General features: G+C 37.3%; 1 protein-coding gene across 1 annotated transcript in view; it reads left to right on the top strand.

The window, feature by feature from the left end:
- Positions 1 to 27457, top strand: part of LAMA2 (laminin subunit alpha 2) — a 361887-nt gene that overhangs the window by 87044 nt on the left and 247386 nt on the right. Inside the window, exons 2-3 of the mRNA XM_031054109.2 lie at positions 3650 to 3820; positions 11684 to 11796. Coding sequence (XP_030909969.2) covers positions 3650 to 3820; positions 11684 to 11796 — 284 coding nt within the window. The remainder of the gene's footprint in view (positions 1 to 3649; positions 3821 to 11683; positions 11797 to 27457) is intronic.

Consider the following 27457-nt stretch of genomic DNA (forward strand, 5'->3'; position numbering starts at 1 on the left):
TGATGTAGCTGGCAGTTGAAGGAAGTAAAATTTCTCTGCCTGCACTTGAACAGAGATAATATGTTTCTGACTCAGAGGTATTTTGCCTAGTTGTTGTGCTGGAGCAAATGATTACTAAAGGTATTTGGCAACAAAGAAAGAAGAACCTTCTGTAATTATAGCAGAATATGTTTTTGGAAGTATTTGATAGGAAGATGCCTGTAGAATTCAAGGTATGATTAATAACCAAATAAACTTTATCATTTAGTGAGAAATTTAATTTTAAGAGGCACAAAACTGGTGCTCCAATTTTAAAATCTGTATGATTATCGTAATGAAAAATAAGGCAAAATTCTCTGAAAAATGAACTGTAGTGTCTTGAGAATGTTCTTGCACTTTTCCTGGGGATTTATGATTGCATAGATGTGAATCTCAGAAAGGGTAAACAGTGTATGCTAGCATCATGAACATTCACATTTTTATTTAATATTCAAAAGGCCTAACTAAAGGATTTGAGACAGTGGTTTCATCTTCTGTATTGCTAAAATCTCTTACCTATGTTGTGAAAGTATTGTATATTTTAATTATTAGGAAGCAACATGAATAGTATTGCTTCCTCCATTACAATGGACTTGCACATCAAATATTTTTTAAAAGCAGAGCCTTATTTTGGTCTGTAAAAGGCAGTATCATGGAACCATGGGGTATCTCAAATAGGAAGTGACCCATAAGGACTATTGAGTCCCACTCCCTCCACTTTGCAGACAAACATTATTCATTAACAACAAATATTAAAGAACATATTAATGAACATTAAAGAAAAAGTTCAAATATGTAGCAGTTAGTTGTTATTTTTAACTTGTAAAAATTCCAGGGCTTGGGAATTCATCAATACCAACCATGAAGTACAGAGTGCAGTGCTGGAGCACTTTGTGCATCTTTTGCTCTCTGCCTGTCAGACCCATCCCATGAGCCTGTGGGGAATGCAGTATGATGTGCTTCTCTGTGAGGTTCTGGTCTCTTCTGCGAAACACCCAATACTTTTTCTGGTGCCTGTGTTTGTACTGATTATGGGCAAGGCTGTTTTCATAGTTTTGCCTTAAGCTGTTCTTACAGGTTATCTGAAGGTGAAATTATGTTCTAACTGATGAGTTCCTTAGGTACTCTTAATTTACTTATGTCTTTTACGTTTAAAATTTAAGTTAAAACTTAGAACAATGGTATAACTTGTGCATTGACATTTAACATGTAATAAGTTTGTAGCTGTGTAAATCTATAGGCTTTTCTTGCTGCTCTTTTCAGCTGTTTCACTGTCTTTTGAAGGACTTTTTTTCCTGATGCCATGTATTGCAGTTCCGTACATATAGGATAATTCTATCCTTTTTATGAGGTTCACTTTTGAGGGAATAAAATACATAATGCCAAACCAAATGCGAGACTCTCTGTTAAGACTAAATGATTACTGGCTTTTACACTATTAACTTCGTACAGCCGAAAAAGAGAATAATGAGGCTGTAAATCAACATAGGAAGTTCCACAGCTATTAGTTCATCTATTCTGCTAATGCCTACACAGATTTTTACCATGGGTCCCCACTGCAGAAGGCAGCAAATATCACTGAATGCACTGAATAAAAATACAACTGTATGCATTTTAAAACGTGATTAAAATGAGCTGTAATCTCCACAGAAGAAGCAAGCAGCATGATCAATAAAATCTCAACTATTGATAGTACAAAATGGACAGGAGAGTAATGAATTGGTTCCCTTGCTCAAGCAGTGTGTTTAACATAGTTTTAAAGTGAGTGTGAGAGTCCCTAACTCACGATGTCAGAGGAGAGCTGTACCATTACCAGCTAAGCTTGGCAATTAAATGATATACAAGTTAATTGCAGAGACAAGCAGAAGACTGGAGTTAAAGAACTGAAAGAAGTCAGTTGAATAGAGCTGTCCATCTGTGGAGTATGAAAAGGAATGTCATTATAAACGGAAGCTTTATCGGTATACAATAATTTCAAATTCAGTTTTGATTTAAGCCTTATTTTAAAGTTGTAAGAGTACAATAGTGTTAGAAGTTGAATGTATTGCAGAAGAGTGGATTTGGGGCCAGTGGAAATTGTCATCAAATAAATTTGAAGATGACCCCAAAACATACCTCAGATTTTTACGTTGTTGTTTTAGTTTAATCTGCAGCCATGTCAAACTACACTTTTGAAGACAGAAAATGGATTAACGTGAGGGGCTAATATATACATTCAAACACATCACATCAGTTTGTTTCCATGGATAATTTTGTCACAGCTCAAAGGTTATGATCAGTATTTAGTGGGAAGGAGAGTAACCCACCTTAATGATTGTTCTTTCTAGGGTTTATATTCTTTATAGCTTACTGCTACATGGAACTCAGTTCAGCAGAGCACTCAGACATGTGCTTAAGTGCCATGCTGAATGAGAATTGTAATGCATCACTTAGCGTGTGCATTTGAAAAAAATTACAATAATATCATAAAAATATAATGTTGTATATATTATCCTCTTTTGAGAACAGGGAAACTACACATAGCAGATGTTGTGCATGTTGTTGCAAGAGTTACTCAATTCCTCTGATGGCAAGGGTGACCATGAAGTCCTGATCAGAATAGTAATATAGTTTAATACAAGTGATGCCGTCTGTGAAGGAAAAGCTTTCCCATAGAGATGTAAGCAGAAAACAAGAGTAATTAAGAGTTCTCAAAGGTATTTTGCTGCCATGGTTTAAGCCCAGCCAGTAACTCAGAACCATGCAGCCACTCACTCCCTGCCTTTTTTCCTCTCACTGCTCCCAGAGGAATGGGGAGGAGAATCGAAAGAATGTAACTCCCACTGGTTGAGATAAAAACAGTGCAGTAACTAAGGTATAACACAAACCACTACTGCTACCACCAGTAATAATAATAATGATAAGGGATATAACAAGAGAAGAGAATACAACTGCTCACCACCTGCCAACTGATACCCAGCTCGACCTGAGCAGTGATCTAGCCCTTCTGGGTAACTGCACCCAGTTTATATAGTGGGCATGACATGCCATGGTATGGAATACATCTTGGCTAGTTTGGGTCAGGTGTCCTGTCTCTGCTTCCTCTCAGTTTCTCCTCCTCCCTGGCAGAGCATGAGACTAAGTCCTTGGTCAGAGTAAACATTACTGAGCAGCAACTAAAAACATTGGTGTTATCAGCGCTGTTCCCAGGCTGAAAGTCAAAAACACAGCACTGCACCAGCTACTAAGAAGGAGAGGAATGACTGCTTACTGCTGAACTTAGGATATACAATGTTTCATTGCCCAATTGGGTAGAAATACAAGGTTTTATTATAAAAAAAAAAAGATATTTTATGATGGTTTGTGTGCTTACATCCTTTAACTTGTCCTTTGGCACCCTGCTTTTGTTCAAGATGTAAGCAGAATGTACCAAACTGAATTTTAGAAACCATAACAGCTTTTGTCTGATGTCTGAATTCTGGATTCAAATCCAAAGTTGTTGGTGCTTTCCTGTGCTTCATTACTTCCATAGTTATTGAAAACTAAACTTTTTGCATTAATGACATAACAGGTGTTATGTTAATTTATGATTGTCTTGCTAAATTCACCTTGCTTTTGCCTTGTTTGTGATTTTATTTTATTCTGTTTGTAGGGTTGTTTCCTGCAGTGCTGAATCTGGCTACTAATGCTCTCATCACAACCAATGCTACCTGTGGAGAAAAGGGCCGTGAAATGTACTGCAAACTTGTTGAACATGTACCTGGACAGCCTGCAAGGCACCCTCAGTGCCGGATTTGTGATCAAAGGAGTAGGGTTCCCCATCGTAAGTGTGCCATTTAACTTTTGTTCCTTTAAGAAGAGTTTGTTCCAAAGGTTGTTCATACTCAGCAAAAAAAAATGTGTAGGTCATGAGCCTGATTAGCATGAAATTACTGTCTCTTTAAACTAGGTTATCCATTGCTTCCATTGGTAGTTTAAAATCTGTATTTGTTATGTATGTCCCTCAAATATAACTTTCTAATTCAAAGTGGAGCACCTAAATTCAGACTTAGGAAAATTAAGTATCTACAGCTGTTGTTGAGTTCACTTGATAAGTACTAGCCATGAATAAAAACCAGATGATTTTTACCTGCATACCTACAGGTAGAATTTGAACATTTTGCCAAATCTAAGCAACATCTGAAATTCCAGTTTAGGGCCAGCTCCAGTTTTGTTTTATTGTGTTCTGGGATATTTTTCTTCATTTAATGTTAATTCAGTTTCACTGAGCCAGCAAAAATAACAGAAGATAATGGAGCACTGCTTAGTTTAATTGCTTAGTTTTTCAGAATAAAATTGATCTTTGCTAATACTGCTTTCTTAAAGACTACCTGTCTTTAAGACAGGTATTATTTTAAGTCAGAAGTTTCTCTCCTGCCTCCTTCTCAAAGGCTAATGATGACTTTAACACCTCATTCTCTGATTGCAAAGCAGCATATTCTTCACCAGAATCTGTTTGGAAGCAGGGGCATCTCTAGCTTCTTTCTGTGCACAAGTTAAACAGGCTCCTAACACTGCACAAATGACCTTTACCTTTTCCCCCTTTACGTTTCTGCTCACCCTGACACTGCTTAATACATTCAACCACTTTGTCTTTCCAGAACTGTTGAGCCCATTCCTTTCCAGCCTGGAAGTGGCACATTTGTTTTTTCAGCAATTTATCGATGGCAATCCTGCCAACTATGCCAATTTAATGTCATGTGAGGGGGGGGGGGGGGGGGGGGTGTGGGGGGAGGTTTTCTCCACCCCTAGTATTTGATCTGTCCATCAGTGCCCCAGGAAAGCCGAGACCCTTGTGCCTGACCAGTCTGTCAGCATCCTGTTATAGGAACCCTTCACTGAACAGTCCTGTTGGATCAGAGAGCAATTTGACTCACTTGATCAGGGAATCGTTCATCAAAAGATCCCCCTTCACCCAGCCTTCCCACTCTGTTTGAGCATGTTACCTGCTGCCAGCAGCTGCTAATGCCGATGAAGGATTAGCGCTAACAGTTTATGGAATAACACTCTCTATTAATATAAAATTGTGACAAACTAAGGCTCATGATTGCTGGTGATAGAGACTGTCTTCAAAAACAAGCTTGAAGTGATATACAACCAAGCTATAATCACTATATAATAACTAGTGTTAGTTATTTAGTGCGCGTAAGATAAAGTTCTTACCCAGTAGGTGTCCCTGTGGGAGAAGACAGGTTCAGCCTGACTGCAAAAGTTACAATGGAGTCTTTCCTATTTCTCATCTCCTCTCATTCACTTTTACACTTTTCTTTACTCTTAGCTGGAGCTTGAGTGACTGTAGTCATGCATGCTCTTATTGATTGGTGTAAAATTCTCTCACCTCTCATTTAAAGATATAGCTAATAGCGCATGCTCGGTGAGGGGTGGTTATACCTTGGAGGCGGGTAACTTTGTGATGGAGTTTATTATTAGTATTATAATGAGATTATAATAGTATGGATCCCCGAAGGAAAGTGGTTTTGGCACAGCTGTTTGCTCAGCAATAGACATATTCTCTTATATTTTCCATTTGGCAGCTGCTATGCAGCTTATCAGCTGTATGGTACAATCAAGTTCCTAATCCTGCAGGGAGTACAACAGAGTCTGGCCATAGTGTCTCCACTCCGCTCCACCCTCCATTGCTTTTCTAGGGTAGCCGATTGTGTTGCCTGGGGAGCCATGGAGGAGTATACCAAGTGAAAGTGGCAACTGTATTTTACCCTAAAAAGGTTCCTACAACTTCTGTTAGACCCCAATTTTCTTTAAATTTCCCTCCCGACAGTGATTTTTCCATACTACCCAGTAGCAAAACCAGTTTTCAAGAATGAATGCTCAATCATCTGCTTCAGAGATGATAAATAGCTTCTAGCTATTATAGCTGGGAAGACTAGAATTGAGAAAATTTCTTAGTCAAGTATTATAAGTTTAATTTCATGTGACCTTGCAGTGAAAGACATGGACAGCATTAACACTGTTGTATTTTTGTGAGTATATTGGCAAATGGTAGAGGATGTGGAGACTTAAGACAGCTTTTAATGGAATAGATAAAATATTGGAAAAAGCAGAGCCACAGAAGCATAGAGACAATTTTTCTTTTTTTCCAGTTGTTTCCCACTAAAACCTACCTCAGGTTTTACACCTCTTGATAAAGCACATTTAAGTATGTGTTGAAAGCAAGGAGATAAAAAAAAAACTTAATCTATCTGCCAGTTCTAGACTAAATTCCAGGGTCACTCTTCCTAGGGTTATTTTACTTATTACAAAGTCTTTTTCTAATAGCTAATCTACATCTTCCTTGCAAAAATTCATGTAACCTTTTTCCTAACTGCAGTCAATGCAATGAATAGATTATTCCCATTTTCTTTAGAAAAGTGTTCTACTTAATCGAGGATTGATGGTATTGCTCTATCTAGTTTCTACACTAAACTATCTTTTTTCATAGAATCACTGAATAGTTTGGTTGTAAAGGACCTTAAGGATCACCTAGTTCCAACCCTCCTGTCATGGGCAGGGACACCTTCCACTAGACCAGGTTGCTCCAACCCCCGTCCAACCTGACCTGTAAAGGGATAGGACAGCCACAGCTTCTCTGGGCAATCTGTACCAGAGCCTCATCACCCCCATAGTAAAGAATTTCTTCGTAATGTCTAACCTAAATTTACCATCTTTCAGTTTAAAGCCATTACCTCATGTCCTTGTAAAAAGTCCCTCTCAGCTTTCTTGTAGGTTCCATTTAGGTACTGGAAGCTGCTCTAAGGTCTTGTCATGGTTTAACACCAGCCAATAACTCAGAACAATGCAGCCATTTGCTTGCCCACTACCTTCTTCCCTGCCAGCTTGTCCCCATCCAGAGGAATGGAGAGGGGAATTGAAAGAATGTAAATCCCACGAGTTGAGATAAGAGCAGTCCAATAACTAAGGTACCATACAAAATTACCACTACTACCACCAATAATAATAATGATAAGGGAAATAACAAGGAGAGAGAATATCAAACTAGAAGGGGAAAGGAAAAATCCCAATAAGCACAGGTGGTGCACAATACAATTGCTCATGGACCAATACCCAACTCGACCTGAGCAGTGACCTGGGCCTTCCAGGTAACTCCCACCAGTTTATATACTGGGCATGATGTGCTCTGGTATGTGATTTGGAGAAAACTCCAGGAACAAACTTGCCAACAAAGTTTTCAAGCTGACAAGCAGGTATTCTTTATTGCGGCGCCGGGAGACACGGGGGATAACTCCTCCTAACGTGTGTCTCCCTATTGCTACACAAGCCATCCTTATATAGTCCCTGGGCACACATACATATTCATGAGGCTACGTATGGATTACATAATTTTCCAGAAAGCTCCCCGCATGCGTACAGAATTGTGGTGGTGGTCTCTGAGGGTCGTTTACTTCTTCCAACAATCTTCATCACTTCTGGCAGCCTTTGAAGCACGCGCAGTAGATGCTTATACCAGTTTAATTGGTTCACTAGCACCAGAGACATAATAATCCCCCTATCCTCCCACTTATCAGTTAGTTTACCCGTAGCCTATTCTGGACACCTGCTATTCCCAGATACTCCTTATCCCTGCGTCCTGTTTTTCTAGACTGTTTTTCTTAAGACCACATCAACTATAACGATTTATCTTGTGCCAGTATGTTCTCTAGCTGTACTCTATTTTTTTCTATGTATTATGCACCTCAGTAATTTTCCACTGCTACTGTTACAAAGCCATTGAACTTAACATTGCTTAAAACTAATTCTAAAGGTTTATAAATTCCATTTTGTGATTTTGTGTTCCCCTTGTTTCATATGGAATATCCCTTTGGCTAGTTTGGATCAGATGTCCTGTCTCTGCTCCCTCCCAGCTTCTTATGCCCCTCTTTGCTGGCAGAGCATGAGACTGAAAAGTCCTTGATCAGGATAAGTGCTACTTAGCAGCAACTAAAATATTGGCGTGTTATCAGCACTGTTCTCAGACTAAGGTTAAAACCACAGCACTGCACCAGCTACTAGGAAGAAGAAAAATAACTGCTACAGCTGAAACCAGGACAGGTCTCCCCTGAGCCTTTCTCTTCTCCAGGCTGAATAAGCCCAACTCTTTCAGCTTGTCTTTACGGGAGAAGTGCTCCAGCCCTCTGATCACCTTTGTGGCCCTCCTATGAACTTGTTCCAACACATCCGTGATTTTCCTATGGTGAGGACTCCAGAGCTGAACTCAGTACTGCAGGTGGGGTCTCACGAGAGTGGAGTAGAGGGGGAGAATAACCTCCCTCGACCTGCTGGAAATGCTCCTTTTGAAGCAGTCCAGGATACAGCTGGCTTTCTGGGCTGCAAGCCCATTCATTCCTCTAATAGGCTGCATTTTCTGGAACTCTTAATTCTGCCAATTGCAGTTTTCTGAATTCTGTCTAGGTCATCTTTATTAAAATTCACCTGGGCTCTTACTAGGACTGCATAGAGATCCAGGTTTGGATGAACAGAATGGACGGAGTATATTCCTGTTTACATGCTTTTCTTAGATATTTCCCCTTTTTAATGATGTGACATTACTGAGAGGTATACAGCTAGTAGTCTTTTATAATCACCAGATGCTTTCCTCATAAATGGTTACCTATCCATTTCCTCCCAATGTTGTATTTGTGAAGCAAGTTATAATTGCATCATTATAGACTACTTCATTTGTCTGAACACAATTTCAACCTTTTTTTTCCCCCAAGATAATTTTCCAAGTTTGAACCTTATCTTTAATTGTAGTAAATGCCATCTTCTGAGGAAAGGTGATGAAATTTTGTAGCAATATAAGCATTAGAATATGTTATACTGTAGTAGTGTGTTCCACTCAGAGAAGATTTTTGCTCAGTTTTGGGGATGATTCTGCCTGGCAGAAACACCCTACAATAGATTATTTCCCTTGTTTATAGATAGGCATTTAGAGATGCATGCACAACATACAATTTTTTTTTCAATATCAAATTTGTTTAATTCAAACTGAAAACCTAAGCAAGAGCTGGATTGCTTTGTTCCCATGTCCTGCCTATGATATCAGATGCTGTACACTAGTGTGCGTGTATATACACTGACATATATATGTTTGTATATATCTGTATAAAATTGATCTGTATGATTTATATCTGTGTTTTCTCTCAGTCCAACCCTCTTAAAAACTTGAATCTGTCCAGCTTCATAATGTCTGGTCTTTTGTTGCCAACCACATCTCATTTTAAGGTTTTTAGATGTTCATTTGGCAAAAGGAAGTCCCTTATTTAAACAGGGATGGCTTATTAATAGGAGAACCATGTAATATAACCAGACTTTAAATGATCCCCCTGGAATGTGTAAGTCTGGAGTGCATCCCCTTAATTACTGTAGTAGAAAATGAACACAAATTCCCTGGTTAATCACATGTGAGCCCAAATTAAAGAGCACATTTTGATGGGCTCACTCTGTAAGGTTTCCCTGTTGCCATCCATCGGGGAGATTGGTCCTTAACTACATTTGCAATCCAGTCCTTTTTCACAAATATTGCACTATTTTCCCCTTCCCTTTTAAATAGGCAAAACATGCCAGCAGTTAATTAGTGTTTTCAAATTAATTATGATTAAGCTTTCATAATGGTGATTACAATTAATTGTTTATTCATCTCCCAACCCTCCTTCTCATGATTTATCTTTATATCGATTTTACCTGAAGAGATTTACATAAAAATTTCCAATTAGACAGCTTCTGTCACAATCACTGAGGAGCTCTGAGTTTCATTTACAGGTGATTTTTGCTAGCACTTATTTAAAGCACTCATTAAAGGTTTGTGAAAATGACCAGAGCTGTGGGAACTGATAACATTTAAAACATGGGTGTATTTTGCTTTATATTCTATAAAAATAAAGCTACTAATAACATCACTTGTAGCAGTGATGGTGCCCACTAATGTCACTGAATAATCCAATATTTAAATGATTTTTTTTTGCATTTTCATTTTTGAGGGCTTATGCCTTCCTTCAGTGCCACAAAGCACTTTAATTGTATCTTTAAATACGTTCAGATATTCTGGCTTTCCTTAATGAGCTAGGAATCCTGTCCTCCACAGGTGGTTAATGTAGCAAAAAAACCCAGAGACACAAAGGCTGTCAATCTGGCTGGTGGATTTAAGTAACAATTAAAATAACAAGTAGATTAATCAGTTCATAAATTAACTATTTGCAGTTCTAGGACTAGTTAGTAATGAAGGTTATTCCAGTTTTATATAAAGAAACTCTGTCAGTTTAGAAAGCCATCCTTAAGGAGAAGGGCTGGATTTTTCCTACTTTGTTATATTCTTGCAGACAGGACTTGCATAGAAGAAGTCTACGGTGTTTGAATTTCCTTTGGTTTATTTCCCCATAATATACGGACTTGCTCTGGGCAACGAGTGATTTTAAAATATAGATCCTTGTACCTTTTAAAATTGAGGTTATGTTATTCTGTGTGGAGACCTCATAGCAGCCTTCTAGTATCTAGAGGAGGCCTGCAAGGATGCTGGGGATAGACTATTCATTAGGGACTGTAGTGACAGGACAAGGGGTAACGGGTTAAAACTTAAACGGGAAGTTTAGACTGGATATAAGGAAGAAATTCTTTACTGTTAGGGTGGTGAGGTACTGGAATGGGTTGCCCAGGGAAGTTGTGAATGCTCCATCCCTGGCGGTGTTCAAGGCCAGGTTGGACAGAGCCTTGGGCGGCATAGTTGAATGTGAGGTGTCCCTGCCCATGGCAGGGGGGTTGGAACTAGATGATCTTAAGGTCCTTTCCAACCCTAACTATTCTATGGTTCTATGATTCTATGATTCTTCATACTATAGAGGAGAGAAACCCAAATTCACCGTGAAAAGTAACCTGGAAATATTGACTACAATTTTCTTCATCTAAATAACATTCAACTACTGTGTAAGCAAATTTCAATAATTTAGGAGCTCTTAAAAATCTAGGAAGAATTCAATTATCTAAATAAATTCTTATCCTGATTATTTGGAATTAATTTGGGACACTGCAGCAAAGTAAATGTAGACATGAAAAGTAATGCATCTTGGACTTAGGTACGGATTTTAACCAGTGAAACCTCCTTTGTATGTATGTATGTGAGTCAGACAATTTTCCAGTTGTGAAATATAGTCTCTAAAGATTTCTGAATCATTTCCTCTGTAAAGATTTCTGAATTATTTCCTGAATTATTTCTATGTCCTTAGGAATGTCTTAGAAATGCAAGTAGCAGTATTCCTTTATCTCTGCTTTCCTTGCACAACGTATCTCACCTTCCTGATTTGTTGTTTCTGTTTCAACATTTAATGACTTTACAGTATTTGAAACTAAGGCTTCAGGAAGTGTTCACTGCATTTAGATGCCTACATTTTTTGTGCAATCAGGAGAACCTCCAACTGCAGTTAGATATTCTAAATCACTTCCTTGTGATCTTAACCAAAATTAACAACTAATGTTAGATTAGTATTTCAGTAATAAGCATGATTGTGTCCCAAGATTAAAATAAAAATTAATTTCCTGGGTTTTATTTTAAAATGCTGCCTCATTAGTTCTGCAATTGTATTCTAGATTTTAGATCTAAAAACATCTAAACTTTTTTTTTATTTTGAAATATATTAATGCATTTCTTCTGTTTTATCAGAACGACATCCGATAACAAATGCAATTGATGGCAAGAACACTTGGTGGCAAAGCCCTAGTATCCAGAATGGAATTGAGTATCATTATGTGACCATTACACTGGACCTCCAACAGGTAGGCTTCTGGTTGTTTGTTTCTGCAAAGGCTTTCTTTCTTGCACAGTAGATTTTCCTCTTTGCTTCGTGTTTCTATTACATAATGAAGACACGTTCAGCTTCTCCTGTAACATTCTATTTTTTATACAGATAATTCTGACCCATTCATTGTAACATAATGTTCCAAATTAAAATTATTTTTTTCACATCTATTTTTATGAAGTCATGTTTAAAAGTCTTTTAAATATAACATTTTCAGTATTTTTTCATGATAACTTCCGGTTTGGCTCTTTAAAAACAGTGAGGGGCCCAGAACTGAGCACAGTATTTGAGGTGCGGCCTCACCAGTGCTGAGTACAGGGGGGATGGTTACTGCTCTAGCCCTGCTGGCCACACTGTTTCTGATACAAGCCAGGATGCTGTTGGCCTTGTTGGCCAACTGGATGCAGTCCTTGCTCATATTCAGCTGCTGTTGACCAACACCCCCAGGTCTTTTTCCAACTTGGCAGCTTTCCAGCCACTGTTCCACAAGCCTGTAGTGTTGCATGGGGTTGTTGTGACCCAAGTGCAGGCCATGGCACTTTGACTTGTTGAATCTCATACAATTGGCCTTGGCCCTTCATACCCTCAACCAGATCAACACTCCCATCCAACTTGCTGTTGTTTGCAAACTTACTGAGGGTGCACTCTATCCCTTCATCCAGATTGTTCATAAAAATGTTAAAGAGAACTGGCCCCAGTATTGAGCCCTGCAAAGCATCACTTGTGACCAGCTGCTGACTGGGTATAGCTTTATTCACCACTACTCTTTCGGCTCATCCATCTGGCCAGTTTTTTACCCAGTGAGGAGTATACCTACCGAAGACATGAACAGCCAGTTTCTCCAGGAGAATGCCATGGGAAACAGTATTATAATCTGTTTTCCAGGTGTTAAGAAAAAGGGAAGATCCTTCTCTGGCTCACTGGATAGATATTACCCTTCCCAGCTCCCCCTTTCTCTGTGATCTCTTCATTGAGATGAGTTTTCTGTTTCAGTTTATTAGTATTGGTTTATTGAATTCACTTTGAACCTGCCTGACCTTATCTCCCTACTTTCTCATTTAGCTGTACTTAAAGAGGACAATAGTTAATTCTCAACTAAAGAGGCTTGTGCTTTAGTTCTTATGAAAACTGTCATACAAATGATCTGATGGTAAAAATTCTTGTAAGTCTCTTGATTATGTGACTGTGAAGTACTTGGAGCACAGTAGTCTTTATTTCTGGAGGAGCCTTTGAATCCTGGAAGAACTGTTAGTATTTTGGCTTTGGAACCCTCATTGTTACTGGCAGAAACAATCCCGCATCTGTGTCTTTGGCGTTATGTATGCAAAAGTATTCATCATGCATTTCTTTCAAGTAAGGGACTTCAAGGTAAGTCCTGTGCATTAGAAAGTTTTTAGTGAGGGGAGAGGTTTAAATATTTTTTAGACTTTTAGAGTAATTAACTGGTTTGCCTTTACAGCATGGGATTGTGCATTTTGTTGGCTATGTTCTGTTAATAAGTGAACAGCTCTCAGGCATTAGAACTAAATAACCATCTTTGATTTTCATCAACCTAGTGATTTTACCTGTGTAGTTGTTTTTGGGTCAGGTCTGCAAAATCTAGGCCTTTACACCTTCTGCTGTATCAGTATCTAGATTATCATAAAGAGTAAGCAGATTTATGCACTTATAAGAGTTTAGGATTTTCTAATATACTAGCAATTACAGGGTCAGTGACTATATTGAAGAAAAAGTATAGGTTGTTCTAATTTATTTAAAAGTGCTTCTTTGAGTTGACAGTGGTCTGAGAATACTGCACTGTGTTGTGTGGGTTTTGGTTGTTACTCTTTAAAATGAGACAAGGCTCAAGTATGAGCCTGTTTTTTTCCCATGTTCTCTTGCTTATTCAAAGAAAGCTTGGTGGTCCTTTTGCAGTGCTAAAGCTGATACCTTCTCTCAAGCTTATACAGTTGTATTTGCTGGAACAGGAGCACTGTTGAGGTTTCTGTGGCTGTCAGAGAGGTGGCATAAAACTTTTTGTCACTAAGGCAGCCTGGCACACTCTATAATCTGAGTAACCCTTGTAGTTCGGAATACATGCTATGTTTAGCCACCACTTACATGAATAGAAAAACAGTTTTTCTCCCCAAAATGTTATAAATGATCTGTTGCAGTTTGCATGGCTTTTAGGCTGCTCAGTAAGAAATAAGAGTTGTTTGGATTTTGAGGAATATTAGTAGTTTCTGTTTGCTTATTTAGGTATTTTGTAGACACAGCATTGTAGACTCTATTAAAATAGGCAGTGAAAGACAAAATTTCTGTCCCAGGTAGTGTCATGCATAGTAGGCACTATGGATGATGAAGGTCACCAGGTATCTTTGAGACCTCACTTAAAAGAGATACCATTCTTTACTTTTGGCTTGTAAGAAATTCAGTAATTGCTATGTTTGTGTTAAATTCTTGCTTTAAGTATAAAAATGTTTAACTTCTTTTTGTAAGATAGAAATAACAAATGACAAATCTAAAGGTAATGGACTGAAATTGCAGAAATGCATTAGTTTGTATGTTATTACTGGTAATTATGATAGTCCATGGAATGCTTTTAGCAATCCTAATTTCATGAAAAAAATCAGGAAAATAATTAATTTATAGAATGTTTAGCCTTTTCAGGAGCTACTTTTTTATTATTATTTTATTGTACAGTGTAGCCATATAAAAATGGTATATACTAGTTAGCAGTAACTAATAAACTGAAGAAGTAAAATATATTTAACTTTAAAAGGAGCCAAAATATTATCAGCGGGGTTAGGAAAAATGCAGTCCCTTCCACTTCCATTTGTAAGTGCATAAGAGGTCAAAATATGAATGTAGATTTACATGGGTGTTGCTCAAAAGACTTTAAATGGAGGTTAAAATGAGAGGTTGAGCTACCCTGATTACTGAAAGGGAAAACTGCTCATCTGAGTTTTGCAGGGTAGGTTCATCGTGTGGAAGTTTGTTGTACCTATGAAGCACTCACAAGTTACCAAGAGAAGCCGTCTGCTCTTCTGCATCTCTTAGTCCTGCTTGTTGTGTAGGGTCGGTCACTTTTGCCTTAAGAGTGGCGGGCAGTTCAAGTGCAACAAAAAAAATTCAAGTCCAGTGAGTGTGATATTTAGCAGGAGAGAAAATAAGTTTTCAAGAAGTGCAGAGAAGGGACTTGGCAAAATACAAGAGCTTAGATTTCCAGGGAGAACATGTTCCCTGGAGTCATGCTATCCCAAATCTCAATTGGTTTAAATTTCACTTTGATCTGTAAGATTAATAGAGTAAATGAAATTGGCAAATACACAGGAAAACCAGTTGGTAGATTGAAGCGAGGTGGTCAGCCCATCTGTTTCTGATTTCTGCATACATCAGGACACTTTCATTAACAAATTTCCTGCTGTGGTAGAGAACAAGGACATTGGCAGTACCCTTGATACCGCTAAGATACTTGGACTAGGAGTATATTTATGTGGGGTTAGAGGGCTTTTTTTTTTCACTACATACTTAATATTTTTTGTAATGGTTCTGGGATGGTTTATATCACTTGTAGATTTGGGGAACTTGAATAGACCCAAACTTAATGTTCTGGCAGAAAAGTCTGGGCTTAAGAAGTATATCTTAATTGCCAGAGACAGTGGAGGATCAGTTTAGTGTCCAGGTAATCCTTTCCAGTCATATAGTTCTGAAGGAAAGTAGTTGATGCTCCTCAGAGCCTTGAAAGATCTCATAAGATACACCTCATAAGGTGCAAGAGCAGAAATTACTGATGAAGCTATGTATTTGATTTCTCAGTTTTAAATTCCTTAAGCTCTGATAGTGTCCCAGCTCTTTCACTTTGACTTTTCAGCCTGTCCGCTGCCCTTCTTCTATAGGAAGGAAGGAAGGAATGTGAAAAAAATATGTTCTGACTTCAGGCAGAAACCATTACAGTCCCACTTCTCCTGAAGTGTATTTCAGTACTTTTAGACTCATGGACTTTACTGTTTGAGTTGTACATGTTACACTTTGGAGAGTGTCACATACAAAACTATGTAGAGAGTGGAATAGCTGGAAGTAATAGAATACTTTACTTGCTCAGAAGGATTTTGAAAAACGTCTACAAAAAGCAGGTAACGGTATTCTGCTAATTCTAAATTAATTATTTTGTTATTCTGTGTTGTTAAAATATAATTTAAATAGAGGATTTTGATCTGGTTTTGAATGATTTCTTTCTCCACTTTAATATCCATGAGCAGAAATATACACAAATATGACTGCATGTACACAGTGGCAAACATGTATCATGTATCCCTAGTAAGGGTAATGCTAGGGAGAGGAAAAGGATTGAAAAACTGAGAAAGCTTTTGCTTTTTCTACACAAGACTGTACAACTAAGTGGCTCTGTGGCAAAAGGCAGACATGAGAGAAGTAAAAAACTGTGACAAGATGAATGGGAGTGATTCAGGCTGGGACAGGGAAAATAACAATATATGAGTTGGACTAGTATTATAAAGCTCAGTCTGTGGGAAGAACTTAAAAGGGAGGGAAAAAATACCTTCCTGTATCTGAAGGGAAACAGAATCAGTATGTGCATAGTTGCCAGCAAATTGAAAAAGAGATCATTAGGGAGGAAGAGTCCCATGGAAAGTACATCTTCACTCTTAACTGTGATAGATAGGGCAGCTACAAATGTCAGAAAAAGCATACAATAAATTTCTGAAAGTAACATATCACAGCTAAGTTATGGACACCACATGCAGAATATGGACTGTGTTTCGTTATTTAATTACTGTGCTTTATAGTTCTTGACCTTTTTTTAGATTTATTTTTATTTAAAGCTTGAATTTTGGGTTGTGCAATGTGCTTATACTTCTGCTGTTATGCTGAGGACTTCTATACATAATATGATATGCATGTGACATTAATTATATATAATACTAGAATTAATAACATAATTTAAACATTTGGGTAATATTTGAAACCAACTGAGGAAAAAAATCTGACTATTGATACTTCAGTTTTACCTATATTAGAAAAAAGCATGTCACAGTGAGAGTGAAAGGAGACAGATTTGGGAGAGGACTTGTGTTTGATTCTAAGGACCCAGCTCGCTTGTCAGGAAATTTTCTTCAGAATTACTCTACTATGGACCATGGGCTGAATGTCCATTAGCAGCTGAAATGAATCAGGTGTGTCTAAGCATGTTCTTTTGGCTTAGTTCTTATCTGAAGTGAGGCTAGTTCATGAGCTCCATATTCTATTCATGATGTGAACCAAAGCATGCTAAACTGAGAGGTGGGAGATTCACCCCAAAAGCATGCTTATTATCTGAGCTAAAAAGCTAACGTAAATGTACCCTTGTAAGCTCTGTGTCTGACCAGAGTCCAGATTTTATGTTAAGCCTATCAGAAGCTACACACCCCAAAATGGTGGTATTCCACCATGCCTTAGTACAATATTGCTGGTCATTGCTGGGACAGAACGGAAATATGAAAAAGGAGAAACCTCTTGAGAAGAGACCGTGCTTGTAGGAGCTTGCTTGTCCTTTTCTCCTCAGCTTTGCCAGTACGACTATTCTATGTTAATAGCTGTTTGAAAGAAACATTATTTTCAGCTGTCAGTTCCTGCACTAGGAACTAGCCGGGTCCCTCAGGAGAACACAACTGTCTTTCAAAAAGTTCATCACTGTTACACAGCAGCAGAGGCTGGATGTTTGTTAGCCAAGGATGAGTTGAGGCAGGTGTGGTATGTACTCTCTTGTAGAATCATGTTGATGATGTTGCCCATATGTGTGGCCAGACTGAGACAGGCTACCTTTTCATAATACGTTTAATATAAAAAAATAGCTGTTTTTAATGAAAGATTATATGAACAATTAAAATCTTATTTCGATCACCACTTCTCTGCCCATTTTTGTTCTTCTTCCCTGTGCCTTCTAGTGTTTGACTGAGGATGTTACAAGATGATTGCTATAGGAGTGGCTGGCTTGGAGGACTTTTGTAACCTCAAAAGTGAAAAAGCCTCAAAAGCCCTTTCTGACTAGCCTTTTTTTTTTTTGTGCGTTTCTAGTAAATGAGGTACTGCCTGTGTTTCACTATCACTAAAAAAGGCAGTCTGAAAAAAACTATTCTAGAGACTGTATCATATTGCAAGTTAAGCAGCAGAGACTGTGAATTTACTGTCTGCATCCCTGTCCAGTTTATGTTTTTCTTAAGAAATAACCTGGTTTTGAGTATTGACCATTTAGAAGTTGTTGCATGATTTTTTGATTCTAGAACTATCTCCCTCTTCTCTGGCTTCAAAAATCTACTGGAATCATTATGTGGGTCTTGTCTATATAGTTGAACCTCACAGTGAAATCCAGTTAAACTAATCCTTCAGGGATTGAATGAAGTCAGATTTACAACCAAAGTTTACCATAGCATAAATTGGATTATAAAATATTTCACATCAGCATGGCTTCTTTTAATACAGATTTATAGTTTTTTGTTCTAACCAATAGCAGTTCACCTAACAGTGGCTCAGGAATCCGAATGGGTCAAGCCATATTAAAATAACCTTTACACATTATCTGCATGGTAGTATAAGAATACATATACTGCTAGGAGATACTGGCTTTTCACATTATATTTTCTGTGTTCAGGAATATGAGATACATTTTTTTTTCCAGTGGAAAAAAAAACGAAAACCATCTAGCTTTCTGTTGAATAACTTCTGATATTAACTATCAGAATAGCTAAAGGAATAAAGACAAGGTTAATGACACTGTGTAGTCTTGGGATACAAGAATCAGATTAGTAAAATTAAGTGCCAGTTGGTCTTCAATTGTTAAATTTGTATATATAACTAAAATTTTGCTTAGGTTTCCAGTTAGTATTTTCTTTTTCTTTTGCTGACAATTATGTACTTCAAATGTCTGAGATGCTTTCAAAATAGTTTCTGTAAAGGTAGAGCTTAATGCTTCTCTACATCCCCAAACCAGAAAGTAATTTAACAGAAATAAAAATTAATTCAAACTGAGACTTTTCACCAACAAATGCCAGTCTGTTTTGTCCATCTTCAAAAATGTTTGTCTAAAGAGAGAAATGTGAACAGAAGCAAAGTCTGTTCAGAATGTAATGAAGCAGCTCCATAATTGCCGTTCTCCCCACTCTCCATTGCATCCCCTCCCCAAGCTGACATTCCTTGTCTCTCTTGTTCTGGCATCGGCACTTGTGCTGCCATGCAGTGAACCAGATCGGTACCTTGATACTGAAAACTGCCTCTTGTCTTGGTTTTGGGGGGTTAGGTTTATGCCAGATCAATTTTCTAATTTGGCTTGCTGTGTGTTTTAGTGCCAGCATGGGGGAGGGTTTAGGAACATGTTTCTGGAGGCTCTGGGGAAAATATTTCCACCACTTTACGGAGCAGTTGGCATTCTGTGTTGGCTTCAACTGATTGTAAAACTTAAAAGTACAAAATACCATTGTCAGTACCTGCAATGTCATCCCAAATATTTGTTTTTAGTATTTCTTGCACAAGAATCATTATTTTTTGAAGAAATGTAAACATTTGAGAATGCAAACATTCATTAGCTAAAAAAAAAAACAAAAACCAAAAAACAAAAAATCCTGAGTTCCAATTCCTGCTCATTTATACCTGTGGTAATGAACTGTTAAAGTGACAGCCCAAAAAAGATGTATATAAAGCCATAAAAATGAAACTGTGGTACTAATATTAAAAAGAATGAGATCTGTTTTATTTATTAAAGTCCTGAGCCAATTTTTAAACATGTAACTGGATGTTAGTTATGATATAGATTTTTTTTTAATTATTGTTTCTTTTTTGTTTGTTGTCTTTCACAGACTTGACTCTGAACATTTTAGTAATGCATTTCTCTAGCGTCACAATTTTCAATGCAATAATCAGCTATCCATAGGATGAAACAGAACGTGCTTTGTCCTTCTGTTATTTTTTTAACCAGAGGGAAACTATTGGATTTGAAGTTAGTTTATAATGGAAAAAGAGGCAAAAAAAACACCCAGGAAACAAACATATAAATACACCAGTGAGGTTTTATAGCAAACGTATCTAGAAAACATTATTATTAGCAGATGTAAAAGGAAACAGAACTGTAGTAAATATTTTGACATCACAATGAACATTTTTAAGAACCACCTGGTTTATGGACTATTAACAAGTATACTTTATGTTATGCAGCTTTCCACCTTGCTTTCTCTTCACGGAAACGAGAGAATATATGCACACAGCTAACATAGGTCATCCAGGGCTTAGGATAAAATTTCCCACATTGATATCACTCAGACAAAAGCCTAAAGAAAAATGAATGACCTTTTGCCTTAGCTAAGGGTTGATAATGCACATCTATGCCAGCCATAACTTGAGTAGAGCCTGCTGCATTAAGCTTTTGGATGTTCTAACAAGCAACTGGTAGTGAACTTACTCAGTCTTACTTTCCTGAGGCATTAAAAGAGAAAGTTTTTTATGAGTGGTGCAATAACAAGTGGAGGAAGTACTCTTCTATTCAGTTTGAAATGCTAAGAGGCCATTATTGTTCTGAAAGATCAGTTGTAATATCCACCATAGAAAATGTTGCTAGCTAGGTTGAGTAGTTGTATTAACTATAAATCTCTGCAGGATTTCTTTTTTTATGTTCCCTGCTAAATCAGACCATAACTTTATTGCTTTGTGGTTAGTGAGAAAGATTTCTAAGTAAGCAAATCCTTTCAGCTTCAGCTCATAATATACAATGACAAAGAAAAAAGTTTGGAGAATTTATAGTTTTTCTTCCTGAGTTTACTTGCCTTATATTTTTGTTGTGTGACCACAATAAATATACACACCCTTATTCCTTCTCTAATTTCAGCTTTAACCAAAAGAGCTATTCACCTTTCCAACCTTCAAGTAAATAATTTCCAGGTGTAGATCCTAAGTACTCCATTATAACTTAGAATCCAAACCAAAATACATATGCATTCTGACATGAATACAAAGTTTTATTCAGATTTTGTCCTGTTAGCTATTCTGATTTTAAAGAAAGTCACTGAGGCTGGAAGAATGGTGTCATTTTTTCAAGCTAGCTTATTATTCATCATGAACTATTGAATGACAACATATTTTTCCAGTAAGGAGAGGAAAATCTGTTTAACTGAGAATCCTATGATCCCTTTATATGTCATGCCATGGTGGTCATGAAATAATGCTTCTGTTGTGCCAGCCATTTATCACAAAATTATTATTAAAAAGTAAGTTCAGTGCTACAGGATCAACAACAAGATTCTGTAGTACACATGATGAAACGTGTCACAACAGAAGGACACCTGGTTACTAATTGACTAATTTATGTTTTGTAAGGTTTTGTGTGTAATGGAAGATTTAAGGGAGAAGGAACAATTCCTAATAACAAGAAAGTACCCTGTCATAAAAATAGTAGTGCTTTGCAGTATAATGCCAGTATAAAATCATTTGATGAAATAAGCTTAAGGTTTTTAATTGCTTTTGTTTAAGCTAGCAAGATGTGAATGTGTTCAGATAGCAGTATGTGTACAGGGTAAAATGCTGCTGGCATTAATAGTGTGCACAGTAGGTCTGAGTTTGGTCAAAATCATTGAATCTGACTTGCCAAAAGTTTTTCCTCATCTGTGCAGGGGTCTTGATTTGTTGGTGGATCTAAAACCACTCTAGGAAAAATGACTAATGGGAACAAAATAAATGTTTAAATACACCTTGGGGGTGCATATAATTATCCTATGTCCTGAACAATGAGGATTGAATATAATAATGACAAAGTTATTCTCTCACCCTCACTTTGTGCTCTCTGAAGTCCATGGCTGGCAGGTCACATGCTCTGTGGAAGCACTTAAAGACTTATTTATCAATGATGTAGTTTAGACAGTCAGTAAAAACAGTCATTAATGTAGCTGGTTTTGTTTGATTTGGGCTAATGTGGTCTAAGTGATTGAAGAAACGTAAGAGAATGGCCTGTATTGGATCCCTTCAGCTACATAGCATGGAAAAACAGAGGCTTGATCAATTCTTAACATGTACAACTTCATGGTGAAGATAAATATTTTGCTTGGTTCTGTGTATATCTTCTAATTATTTGCAAGTAAATTCTGATTGTAAAATGTCTGTGAGATGGAACGATATATATAATAATTAACTTTTTATATTCCATATATCCACTGCTATGACATACAACAACATATCCACATCTAAACCAGTTCTCAGGATAATTTCGGAAGTTTTAAGCACTGAGAAAAAATTAAAACTGAACATGCGTACACTTTTTTTTTTAATCTGGAAATCTGACTTAGAATCTCATTTCTTTTCCATTTTCTTCTTTACTTGTGTATGTTTTTGAGATTTCCAAAATTTAGTGATATAAGATAGCTTAGAATCACTGCCAGAATAAATCTTTAAGCCTGTGCAATCACCAAAAAGAAGCATGGTGTATTTGAAAAGAAAATGAAGAAAAGAAAGAAGCAAACAAGAGGATGAAAATATTTTGGAAAAATATCTTTTTTATTTGGAGGCTTAAGTTACTACTTTATTCATATTTTCATTTTTCAGGTTGTTCACATTGCACAATATTTCCAGATTGAGATGGAGAGAACATTATGTCATGTTCAGGGAACAGGCATTTAGTTCCTGCCTATTTCATATCAGGGTCAACTATTTAACCTCAAAGAGCTGACAGCCAAGATCAAATCAAAATCAGAGTTCTTCAAGATGATCATACATTATATATGGTGAATAACATGTCCTTTTCCAAACAACTCGAAGTAAAAGCTTATGAAGGTTTCAGCAGGGAAACATTAAAGGTTCAAATATTGATAATGCAGAACATGCTCCGTGCTGACAGTGCAGCAGTTTCAGATGTTTCTTTGTATCCCTCTCTACAAGTTTGATAACAGATGTCCCCTCATTAAGTAACAAGTATATATTTATATAATATAAAGCACTCTTCAGAAAAGTCAGAAACCATAGCATTGAAAAAGATCTTTAATTTCACATTGATAAAATTAGTGCAACGTGACCATACTGCACTTTTAACTCTGTTATACAGGAAGGGTAACCTGAATAACATTGATGAGATACATCCCAGGATCCTGAGGGTTTTGACTGGTATAGTTGCAGACCCATTCTCCATTGTATTTGAAAAGCCATGGCAGTCAGTGATTTAATAAAAGGGAATATCACACCTATTTTTAAAAGGCTAATAAAGAGCACCCTGTGAACTACCAAGCAGTCAGCCTCTAGTGCACAATGTCCTTGCTTAAGGCAGCAGGGTTGGACTAGATCTTTAAAGGCCCCTGCATCCCAAGCCATTCTATGATTCTGTAAGACAAATAAGGAAATACTGGAATAATGCATAAGGATCTGCATCTGACTAAATAGTTTTATCTATGTTAAAATTAATATTCTGATTGTGGCATTAAAATGTAAAGACTTGGTATGAGTCTGTAATAGTTGAGGAGATTGAGAATAGTTTTTAAATGTTTAGGTTTGTGCATTGCAGAACTTTTAAATGGAGTTGAAAAATATGGCTGTGATTGATAGTACTTTTCTTCTTAAACTAGAGGAACAGATAGGTCCTCTGTGCAGACTGTGAGAGGATGCTGCATTGAAACCTCATTGAAGGAAATGAGAACACGTTGCCTTGGCTACTCAACACTGTGGAACCCTAGCTGAGCATCAGTTCTTGGATCAAGGAAGAAATTAGGGATGTTTTAGCACCAAAATAGAAGAACCACCTTTTCTGTTCTTCTGTTGTCTAGGTTTGAAGAAGAAATGTTTGCATATCAACTTTTCCTTTAGTTTTCCTTTCCTTGCTGTACTCTCTCTTAACGGAAAGAAGTGATTAGCCTTAGGAAATAAAGAGAAAAGGAATTGCTTTCTGCTATTATTTGAAAGCACTGCAAAAAGAAATTACTACCTTAAGCCCTCAATTTTGGTGTACGCTAGGCCAATGATGAGCAGCAAAAATGGTCAACAGAAGGCAGCTATTTTTGAGGCCTTCACAAACAACTGAACAGTGGGAGAAAACCAGCAGAGAAAATTACAAAGTACAAAGTTGACATTGCCAGAAACTTTATAGGTACTGACTCCCTCCATTTGGCTTAATGTAACCTAGATATTCAGCAGCTGGACAACTTGAGAATTTTATAAATTGCACTCTTACAATAGACTTTTTTTTTTAAATGACACAAGTTATAATCATCTTTTACTTATGGCATGAGCAAAAGTTGAGAGGTATTAGTAAAGGATTTATTTTTCTCAAGGAGATAAAAATGTTCTTAAAGAAATTTTGGCCTCTCCAGCAGTTATATACAGGGCAGGGAGAAAGGTGACCTTGTTCTGTGTTGAGGTATTTTTAATTTTGTTTTAAATGCTTGTTCTGTAGATATTAATAGAATTGTACTGAGTATTTTATATGAGTGATTTTTTGTCTAATTAGAAAAGATAGAAGATTTCTAACTGAAACATGGCTTCATTTGGAGATAATAACATTAGAGCTTTTCAAAGTTTGCTGTGATAGTCTTTCGCAGTTTTACTCACAGAGTGTTATGGACATCTTATTTTACACAACATTCATACCTACAGTTTTTCTGGGACAAATGATGACCTGCTATCTAGTAACCAGAATTGTTTGCAACACTTGGAGAAAAAAAAAAAAAACTATGTTGGAATCAAGTGTGTGCAAGTTTGAGCCCAAATTCCCTATCTGGTAGCAGTATTTCAGTTGGAAGCAGCTTAAATGAATAGGGGAGACATTGTCATTAGAAGGCAAACTGCAGCATGGCAGGGAGCTGTTCAGCTCTCTAAATTGATATTAGCTGAATCCTGCTAAGCAAATTCTTTTTTTTTCCTCCATGCCATCATTTTCAATTACAGAATTTCTGACTGTGGGGAGAATGTTTGAAACCGTGGCCACTGTCTCTCAGGACAGCAATTGATAGATGCGTGCTAGAGGGTGGTTTGAGGAATCTGGAGAGCCACTTCACTTCTAAATTAGGCTTCTTCTCTCTCTGAGTAAAATGAGAAGGTTAGTTGTTCTTCAATAACCAGTTGTTTGAAAATGTTTGCATCAACGTGTCTGCTGTCTTTCATACATACTAGACACAAGTAATAATCCATAACAGTGTATGTGACTTGAAGTAAACCTGAGCACACAAAATCATCAGGAATTTATATCAGCCTCTGAGAAAAGAGGAGCTCTTTCTCAAACTCACAAAACCTCTGCTTTAGCTCTTAAGCAGAAGTAGTTGGATTTGGTCTGTTTCATGTCTGAAGCCTGTAGGAGAGGCTATTCCAAAAAGAAAAATAGTGAAAATGTGTTACTGGAATTTGAGATGCATGATGTTCTGGACATATGCCAGTTGTTTTTATGCATGAATGTAAAGATAGAAGTTAATGATTCAGGAACACTGTTTTGTGTTGAGAATTTGTTTAGATCTATGATTCCTGATTGTTGATCATCATAGGTACTAGACAATATTTCATCTGGTAGCCTGATGGATGCAAGGCTGTTGTGGTCTGCCTTCATGTTTAGACTGTAGCAAAACAGAGTTTATATTTCTGAGAGAGTGAAATATACCCCATGGCTGCACAGAGCAAAATAAATAGACCACAGTGCCCCACATGAACACAAACAGCAGAAGCCTCACCCTATTCTTCCTCTCCAGATGAGGATTAAGGTCTCCTAGGGGCATGTGTGTGTATGTGTGTCTATGGATACATACACAACATACAACATTTCAGTAGCTGGCCCTAGATAATCTACCCACTTACTAGTCCCAGATATCATTGGTGTCCCCAGTTGGTGGCACTCAAACAGCAGAGCCTTGGAGATCTGCAGCCTTACTCTAACTGTTGGTACTCAGACCTCTTCTACCTGCTGGCTAATCAAGGTTGAAGCAAACTCTTGTTCAATCATACCCACTCATAGAGGGAGCACACCTAAACTGAAGAAACAGAATTTAATGAGAAAATAGGATAGAATTCAGTGATCAAAATCAGGACAGTCAATTGATTCCTTTCATCTCCTTTTCTCTATATCTTATGCTTGTTCCTCCGTGAGTCACCTTAATCTGTTTATTTCCCCACTCTTGTTCCCTCCCATTAATGTTCCATAGTAACTGTCAGCCATTTACACAATCCCCCTAACTCTTGCCGTAATAAAGTTTACATAGTGTAAAAATGTTCTTTTTTTCTGTTTCTTCTAATGAGCTGTACACTCCTGTAGCCAGTAACCTTTGTTAGCCTGCAGGGTGTTCTGAGATAGCTTTCCCAGTTGACTCTTCCAAATGGATTTTACACTGGAACAAGAGGTGTCTGCACTTTGTGGTCCCCAACCGCACTTTTAAATGACTGGTTAAATAAATCTATGGCATGTTTAAGACCACGAGTTTTAACAGTATTTATGCCAGCCTGTAAGGAAGCAAACGTTTTTTTCGAGATTCTGGACTCTTCTCAATAAAAGAATGCCATTTTACTTGACCACTGAACTGGAGAAAGAATCAACAACATAATTATGGAAAATAAGTAGATACACAGTTTGCTGATAGAAGCCTCCATTAAAGTTATTATATTCTTCTGCTGAAAAAAAAAGAAGTTTAAATATTTCTGTAGACTTGCATGGTACTGTACTTTTCCTTTGATGATATTCTGACTTACATGAATGGTTTTTAACTGGAGGATTTATTTTTTAAATAGAAGCACAGGTGGGAGTCAGACACAATGAGATTTCCTGCTTCACTAGCTAACCCTATGCAGATTAATGATCTCTTCAGTTCTATCTGAATAATATTAGTGTAGCAAATTATCCTGTGTACTAGGATGCACTTTTCTGTGTCTTATGAGGCATTCATAAGGATATAAAGTGCTATAACTTATGGAACCGTTTCTCACAATATGAGCTTTGCAGATCGCACTGCTGAGACAATTACCAGTGAAAATGAGACCCAAGACTCATTTTGTTTTTCATCTTGAGGATTATGTTGTCTATAATTTGGGAAAGGCTTAAAGGACTATTTAGACTATTTCCCTCCCACTCCCATAATTACACTACAGTCACATGAGTAGAGCAAGTAGAAAAAAAGAGCCAGCTGCACTTTGGCAGCTGTGTTAATGGTCTATTAGGTGCTACTAGGCAGATTGGTATTGCTCTGTTTTCACATGTGTATCAGCAAACCTTGGTTTCCAGATTATTCTATGGGACTTGTACAATACCAGATGTATTCTAAGAATATACAATTAGTACATCAACTGACATGTGTCAGCTATTTGAAAAGTAAACCAGGCATGCTCCATCATGCTGTTCCTTGTGGTAACAGAAGCTCAGTGTTCAAATTTGCTAGGAAACTTGGCTCCACAAAGCTGAGCAGGTTCACCTTTTTTGATTGTGGAAACAAATACAGTGAAACTTAGTGGTACATTACACTTAGTGAGTAAGATCAGGAATAATATCAATCAGTCAGGTTGTGTTTTTGATGGATGTGCTTGGTCATCTTCCCTTGACTGCAATTAGCATTAACTGCCAACCTGCATATAAAAAATCTGGAATTTAGTTTATCTGCCCAGGAAATAGCTTTGTTTTATACAAAGCAGTCTTTCAGTTCCACTCTCTAATAGAAATTTGAAAGAGAAAT

This window comes from Melopsittacus undulatus, chromosome 3 (assembly GCF_012275295.1).
Source record: "Melopsittacus undulatus isolate bMelUnd1 chromosome 3, bMelUnd1.mat.Z, whole genome shotgun sequence".
Lineage (NCBI taxonomy): Eukaryota > Metazoa > Chordata > Aves > Psittaciformes > Psittaculidae > Melopsittacus > Melopsittacus undulatus.